Source organism: Giraffa tippelskirchi, chromosome 12 (assembly GCF_054371585.1).
Source record: "Giraffa tippelskirchi isolate mGirTip1 chromosome 12, T2T-mGirTip1v1.2.pri, whole genome shotgun sequence".
Lineage (NCBI taxonomy): Eukaryota > Metazoa > Chordata > Mammalia > Artiodactyla > Giraffidae > Giraffa > Giraffa tippelskirchi.
Genome location: NC_137286.1, coordinates 33068906 through 33076504, shown reverse-complemented (window position 1 = coordinate 33076504; position 7599 = coordinate 33068906). Strand labels below are relative to the sequence as shown.

Here is a 7599-nt window from a genome sequence, read left to right as displayed (position 1 = left end):
AGATGTGTCCATGCATCACTTCACTGAGCATCATCACTGCCACCACCAACACACACACACACACACACACACACAGCTCCTGGGGTAAAGGTTCTAGCTTGTTCTTTGCAGTTTTCCCCCTTTGCTGCTCTCCATCATTTGCCTGCTCTGTCCTTTGTGTGACTTGTGCCATGTTTTGTGCACAAGTCTTGCCCCTCTACCTCCTCATGGAACCCAGGCTGGTGCTGGGACACAGAAACTAGGCAGTCCTCACACACAGAGCCACAGCCCATTATAGCGACAGGGTCAAACCAGGGAGGACTGTGCATGCTCTCACACTCACACACACACTCCGGAGCTCCCCAAGAGTTCAGTCTGCAGAAAACCACCCCTCCCTCCCTGCTAACCTTCCCCACTCACTTGCAGCCTCCCCCATCCCACTTGGTCTCCCTGCTCCATCCCGGAGTTGGAGGCGCCCAGAGCAGGCACCGCGATATAAACACCTGGAAAAAATGACAAAGCAGTCAAGCAAAAAATCTCAACAAAGGATCCCAAAGGGAGGATCTCAGGGGTTCCTTCCTTCTGCAGTTTCCTCTTGCATCCCCCCTCTCTGTCCCCGCTCCGACAAAGAGTCACCAAGCCCAGTCCAAATCGATTGTTTTATTGACTGTTTACATCATACAGACGCCTTTAGAAAAGGGCGCGGGCTCCAGGGGGCTATTCCGCCCCGAGGCCGCACTTGTGCTGCGCTTCACCGACAGGTCTGGTCCCCGATGCCCCCAACCCCCCACCCCAACCCCTAGGCTTTTCTGCAAGAAGAACGAAAAAAGACCACCGCCCGAGTCGCCGCGCCGCGTCCCCTCTCCCCGCCCTCCCTCCCTCCCTCCTCCCAACACTACACTTGACACACTTTTACGGGACACAGACTTTTCTCCTACAGAGCACGCTCGTCTAGGACTACAGCGGGGCAAACCTATTCTCGCAGAAGGAGGGGCGGGGCGGGGAGGCGCGAGCGCCCGTGGCTTTTCTCCATCCGGACCCCGCGGCACAGTCACGCGCAGGCTTTGTGCGAACCGGAGCACTAGCCCCTCACAGGAGACCTGATCCAGGAGGCCAGAGCAGGCTTCCTGGGCCCCCGGCCCTTCTCAAGCTGAGGTCCAGGCCGCGAGTAGCAGCGGAAGGGGAGCTGTCGAGTCTCCGGAAACCCCAAGTCCCCCACAACGAAATTGGCCCGGGACCAAGGCCGCACCCTCCGCGGAAAAGGGGTGCCTGGTTCTCCGGCACTTTAAGTTAGGCGAGAGGGCGAAAGTAGACGGATTTCCCCCACCCCAAGACACACACATACACACACCCAGTTTTCCTCAGAGGCAAAAAAGGGAGTGTTAGCACCAGACCCGGAGAGTCGCTGTCTTGGAACACAACGAAAATACGAAAATCGGAGTGCAGCGCTGAAATGCGCCCCAGGCACCCGGCTGGGCTCCAGCCGGTCCGAAGCGGAGAAGCGATGAAAGTACAGAAGCGTTTGGTTCCCAGTCAGGAGGGGGCTTTGAAACTAGAAACTGGGGATTGCCGCCGAATCCTGGCTTCTGGGATGCGCAGCCCGGGAAAGGGCAGAGTAGGGGATTGAGGCGGGACGCCATAGCGCTCCACGCCAAGGGCGTCTGCTGGGGGTCCCTGGCTGACCGCGAGCCACAGCATGACCACCAGATATTTCCAATGTCTTCTTCCATTTCCTTCGGCTTCCGAGCCCACAGTGGCGTGGGCTCCGGGGCGGGATTGCGCAGATAATTGGAGTGGGAATGGAGAGGCTTGGAGTTCGCCTCACGGTCAGCGGATAGTGTCTCAAACAGGGAGGGGGGAGCCGGGGAACTGTGCTTGCATGGAGGGGAATTCAGCCCACAGGGACAACGACCGTCGTGGGTGGGACTGGTGAAATCGTCCCACTCCCCACTGGACGCCCCCAGTAGTCAGGGTAAGAGGGTGGGGTAAGTGAAGGTGGGGTTGGGGTATAAATCCTAACAGCCCTACGCCTCTGCTCCCAGATACCCGAGGTCGGGGACGGGGATGGGCTGCCAGGTAGGCTGCGGGGTCAGCCCGCTGTCTGCCTGTAGTTGCCGTTAATCTCCTGAGCGATGTCGACCGCTTCGGCTCCCAGGGGCAGCCGGTCACTGTACTCGGAGCCCGCCTCGAACTCCTCTTGGTTGGCCTTGGACTGGGATTCCACCAGCGAGCAAGCCGCCAGGCTCTCCTCTCTCTGCAGGTCCCCACTGGGGTCCCCCTGTTCCGCGTCTTCGTCGAGGCCCTCCCCGGGGGCCTCTTCTGGGTCCTCGCCGCCCGCCTCGCCACCCGCCGGGTAGCTTTTCTCGGACTCGAGGTAGGAGGCGCGCGGGTCGAAGTCGGCGGCGATGCGCTTCTCCATGGGGTCGGGGGCCTGCGGCCTCAGGATAAGGCGGTAGGGCTTGCCCGGGTGTTTGGCCAGCAGATGGCAGCAGGCGGCGCCCAGCAGGGGCACGGTAGCCAGCACCAGGAGGAACACGCTCACCGCCACGATCACCAGCAGCGAGGGCAGCTCTTTCTTGGTGGCGAACACCACTTGCACGTGGCAGGCCTCGCCTGCCAGCGCCAGGCACACGGAGTAGTTGGTGCCGGGCCGCAGGCCACGGAACCAGTAGGCGTTGACGCCCTCCTCGACACGCGACCACTGCACTGCTGCGCCGCCCCCCGCCGGGCACAGATAGAGCAGGCGCAGTGGCCGCCGCCCGGGTCGCCCTCCCGCAGAGCCCCCGGGCCCCGGGCCCCAGCGAGCAGCCAAGGGCGTCAGCTGCACCCTCGCCTCCCGCTCCGCCACGTCCAGCGCGATGACGCCCAGCTCGAAAACGTGAGGCTTGAGCTCGGCGCTCTGGTTGAAGGCGTGGTTGGACACGTACCGCGAAGGGTCCCCGTGGCCACAGCGCTGCTCCTCCATCGGGTCAGCGGGGACCTGGTCTTCCGCCTCTTCACCCTCACCTGCCTCCTCCTCCACCTCCTCCTGCTCCGGCCCCATCTCTGAATCCCTGAGGACGCTAACCCCGCCCACACCTTGGCCTTTGATTTTGCCTTCGGGCTTGGACGTTAGGACGCTGTTGCCCCGGGTTTTGGCTGTGGACTTACGCTCAGAGGTTGGAGCCTGCCCATCAGGGTCTCCCCCTGCGCCAGGAGCGTGCTTTGGGGGGCCGGCAGCTGCCACTGCCACGCGTACCGAAGTGGAGTTGGCACCCAGCTCGTTGTGGGCACGGCAGGTGTAGACGCCTGCTTCCTTGGCACTCAGGAAGGGCACCAACAAGGAGCCATTGGTGAGGGCCAGGAAGCGCGGGGTGGCTGGGGGAGCCGGCCAGGCGTGTGCTGGAGTCGGGGTTGGGGCCTCTGTCTGCGTGGGCCCGTCCCCATCTCCTTCCTCCTCCCGGTCTTCCGCCCCGTCTCCGCCGTCCTCGCCGCTCAGGACCAGCGGGGCTAGCACTACGGTGCCACCCGGGATCTGAAGTTGCCATTGCAGGCGGGGCGTGGGGTGTCCTTCGGCGACGCAGTGTACCATGAGCGTCAGGCCTGAGGGCAGGGAGCTGCCCGGCGCCTCGGGCGGCGGCTCGATACTCAGATGCACACTGGGAGGTACACAGGACAGGGCGGGCAGGCGGTGCACCGGCACGCCCTGCAGCGCAGGAGGCGAGGCGCACGCGATGGAGTCGGGCTCCGGTAAGGAGACCCGGGTGCTCGCGGCCCAGGCCTGCAGCCACACAAGACTGCAACTGCAGTGGAAGGGGTTGTGGTAGAGTTGCAGATGCGACAGCGCGCTTAGCGCGTCGAAGGTGCCAGGAGCCAGTGTGCGAAGCCGGTTGTTGTTGATGCGCAGGGAGCGCAGGTCAGGCAGCGCACCGAGTGCGTCCCGGGGCAACGAGCCCAGGCGGTTGTGGTTCATCTTGAGCAGCTGTAGCGCGCTCAGGTTACGCAGGTCGCTCCATGGGAAGCTGGATATGAGGTTGTGGCTCAGGTCGAGGTTCTTGAGCTGGCTCAGCACGGCCAGCGAGCCGGGTTCCACCGTGCGCACCTCATTGTGCGCCAGCCACAGCGAGGTAACCTGCGTGACGTCGGCAAAAGCTCCGCGCCGCAGTACGGTGATCTTGTTCGCCGACAGACTGAGCGTGGTCACGTTGGCCGGCAGTCCTTCTGGCACCTCGCGCAGCTCCTTGTAGGCGCAGTCTGCGAACTGGTGCGCGTACTTGTCCACGCAGGCGCACGGCTCTGGGCACGCTGCGGCCGCTCCTAGCAGAGCCCAAGCCAGACACAGGGCCCTCAAGGGCACCATCGCTGCTCCTGCAGGTGGAAATTGGGGGTGAGGGGGTGGTAGGCGTGGGGTGGGGGGAGAAGGGTAGGTATGGGAGAGGGAGGGAGGAGGCGTAGGACGGGGAGGGGTAGGGGGAGAATGTGACTCACCGAGCTCCAGCTTCCCTCCCCTGCCAAGCTCTGCCTCCTGTAAACCTGTCTAGGGCAGATCCCAGGGCTCTGGTAACTTTCTGCTCTGGGCCCAGAGTCTCTGTTAGGTACGAGTTGGAGCTCAGGAAGTCTCGGGATTCAATGCGTGCTCCCTCTCAGGACTTCCTTTTCTAGCAGCCTCCTACCTCACCCTTTTCTCTCTACCTCTCCCCACAGGCTGGGCCGCTACCAGGTCTGCCCTGAGCTTTGCATTGATCCTTGACCCTTCTGGGTTTAACTCAGTGAAAGGGATACATAGGCTATTTTTGTCCGTGACCGTCTGTCCTCCTTTGAACTCTTTGTCCCACCACACAGAACTCGCCCACACACGCCCATACAGATGCTGGACAATACAACACAATTCCAGGCACCTGCCATCAAACCGGGACTTCTGTTTAGGGGTTTCGGGGGTCCCAACACATTTCATAGACAGACAAACACAAAGACACCCAAACACAGGCACCGTATACTCTGGAGACCTCATTGTTCTCTCAACTGAACACAGCATTTGTACAGCGTTCTCCAGCACTGGGCAAGGCGCTTTCCTGTTCATTGTTGGAACTGACAGACATCAGGGCACAAGTCCTCACATGGCCCAACCCACATACCGGGACACAGGCGGGCACGTGCGCCTGTACACAGCCCTCTGAGACTAAAATCCCAGGCTCAGCAAAAGGTGTGAACTTGCTGCAGGTGGCAAGAAGACTGGGACGGGGACCGGGAAGCAGACTCGCCAGGCCCCTCTCTCGCTGCAATCAAAGCTGCCTTCCCCGGGGGCTGCAACTCCAGGGAAGGGAAAACCATCAGGGCTGCTTGGTCAACCTTCCTTCTCCAAGCTGGGACCAAGAGCAATGGAGGGACGTCACTAAAGATTCTCACTCCCCCCTCGGGACCTCCCATGGTGGGAGGGGGTGTCCCTGGCCAATGGGGTCAAGGCAGCTGTCACTAGCTAATCAAGTAGAAGGTTCAAGATTTGGCCTCTCTTCTGCAGCCCAGATGCCTGACGATGCCCCCCCCCCAAAAAAAAGATTCTTATCCCCAGTCACAACAAACGGACCTACAAACAGAATCCCGGCTCCCACTTAGGGCTCCAGACAGGTTGGCAGAGCCCCTCCCACACTCGGGTCTTTAGAACCGGCATCCCCACTCCCTCTTGTTCCCAAGGGAAGGCCCCTCCCCTCTGCTCCCCCGTCTCCGCTTGCGAGAGCCAGCAGGGTCTGGCACCCTGGACGGAATCTACCCCTTCCTGGGTCAGGGTTGTGCAGTGGTCTCCGAGGCTTACCGGCTGCTCTCCAACTCTCCGTGCGCTGCCCTCGGGTTGCAACCCCCTCTCCAGGCTTGATGTCGCGGAGCCAGGACGACAGCCCAAAGGCGCTTCCCACATCTGTTGCTGCGACTGTGGGGGAAGATGGTAGAGAGGCAGAGAAAGGGACAGGTACGTTGTGGATTCCCCTGGCCCTGAGGTCCCACTTCAGTTTTCTCTTTCTCATCTGTCTCCCCCTACCTCTCACCGGCTGCAGATTGAAGAGTCCTCGCAGGCTGCGGGGCTTTGCGCAGTCTCTCCCACCTCCCGCATCATCTACATTTGTTAAAGCCGTAGAGATTCTTCCCCTGGTCACAAAGAGGCGCCCCCACGCCCACCGCCCTAGACTTCGCTCTTTCCAGTTCACCACACTCCCATAACCCAGGTTCCCCCTACATCTACACATCTGCAGACATTATCACTATTCTTAATTATACAGCCCCTTCCCCCCGCTCAAACATGTTGGCACAGACACAGACAGACCCTCACACCGTCCATACAGTTGCTCTTCAATATTAGAATTACCCATCATCATGTAATAATCGCGCCAATGTGTTGAGCTCTCGCTATGTTCACACACATTTTCACTCGCCGGTGAGTGTTCACACCCGTGACACTCACCATTCCCCTCCTCCTGCACGCACACACATTCATGCGCACTCACCCTCACGCCCGGGTCCCGCCAGGGCCCGTTAGCTTTGCTGCTAATTGAATGCGAGCCTCTTTTACGCCCCGCAACACGTGAGACAAACCATCTTTGAGGAATTGGGGGAAGGAAAAGCGCACGCCTGAAGTGGGGGAGGCGTGTCTTTGCCTTAAAACTCTTTCTGCAAAGGCAGGCGGTGGTGCCGACAGACCTCGCCCGGGACTGGCTGAGCTGCGCGCCGCCCGGCTCGCGCGGACCCTTCCTTCCCGCACCCTCGCTGCTAGCCGCCTCCTCCCCGAAGCCACGTTCAACACGATGCATAATTGATAGTGTTAGCAGAGCGCCTCACCCTCCCTGCTATTTTTGCCTGGATCCGGGCAGCTACAAGCCCCTGTCTTCCCCGCCCCCACCCCACCCCCAACAGCCCAACCCGGAGACTAGAACGCACCGCCCTGCTGGGCGCGCGGAGAAGCAACGCTCCCCTCCCCAGCCCACCACCACCCCAGCCCAGCCTCCTCAGCCGGACTGCGTACGTCTTGTCTTTTGTGGCTAACCCAGCGCTTGAAGCCCACCGCCCAGCGCACGGGCCTGTGCGTATCGCCCAGTGGGGCAGGGCGCGTGGGTACAAGCCTGCGCTCCCAGGAAGCCCGCCCAAGCGCACCCAAGCGCCTCGCCCTCAGGTCTTGCTCTTGGGGCTCCGAGGCTGCAGCAGACGGCGGGATGGAGAGGCACGGTTACAAAACGTCTGCTCCTTTTGAGCACTGTGGGTTGGGGATGTAAGGCTTGAGCATCTCTCTCCTCCTCCGCCCCCACCAACGTCTTCACAGTCTAACCAGCAAACACACCATCAGCACCCCCCCACACACACACTATCCCTGAAAGCCTCCGCAGCCCCGATACCGCCCTACTGTCTCACACCCTCACACAACAGTCGGCCTCAGCAGACTCGAATATTTGCTGTTCCTGTCTCTGGCGAAACTCCGACATTTCTTCTAGCGACAAGAAAGTGGAGGCGCAGGGATGTCCAGGCATTTGTATAGAACTCGACTGCTGTACCCCCACAGTGTCCATGACAGCCCTGGAGACAGAGTTGCTGACCAGAATCGGAAAGGGGGTGCAGGCTCCGGTGAACATGCAGAGCCCCGTTCCTTCCTCGGTTTTTCCG

At 61.2% G+C, this 7599-nt stretch overlaps 1 protein-coding gene across 1 annotated transcript; it reads right to left on the bottom strand.

The window, feature by feature from the left end:
- Positions 1–624: 624 nt before the first annotated feature.
- On the bottom strand, positions 625–4932 carry ISLR2 (immunoglobulin superfamily containing leucine rich repeat 2). The gene has a single exon (XM_081548854.1). The coding sequence runs from the start codon at positions 4316–4318 to the stop codon at positions 2069–2071; it is 2250 nt and encodes a 749-aa protein (XP_081404980.1). The 5' UTR covers positions 4319–4932; the 3' UTR covers positions 625–2068.
- Positions 4933–7599: the final 2667 nt, after the last annotated feature.

Coding starts and splice junctions, on each gene's coding strand:
- ISLR2 (XM_081548854.1), bottom strand. CDS start 4,318: ATGGTGCCCTTGAGGGCCCTGTGTCTGGCTTGGGCTCTGCTAGGAGCG.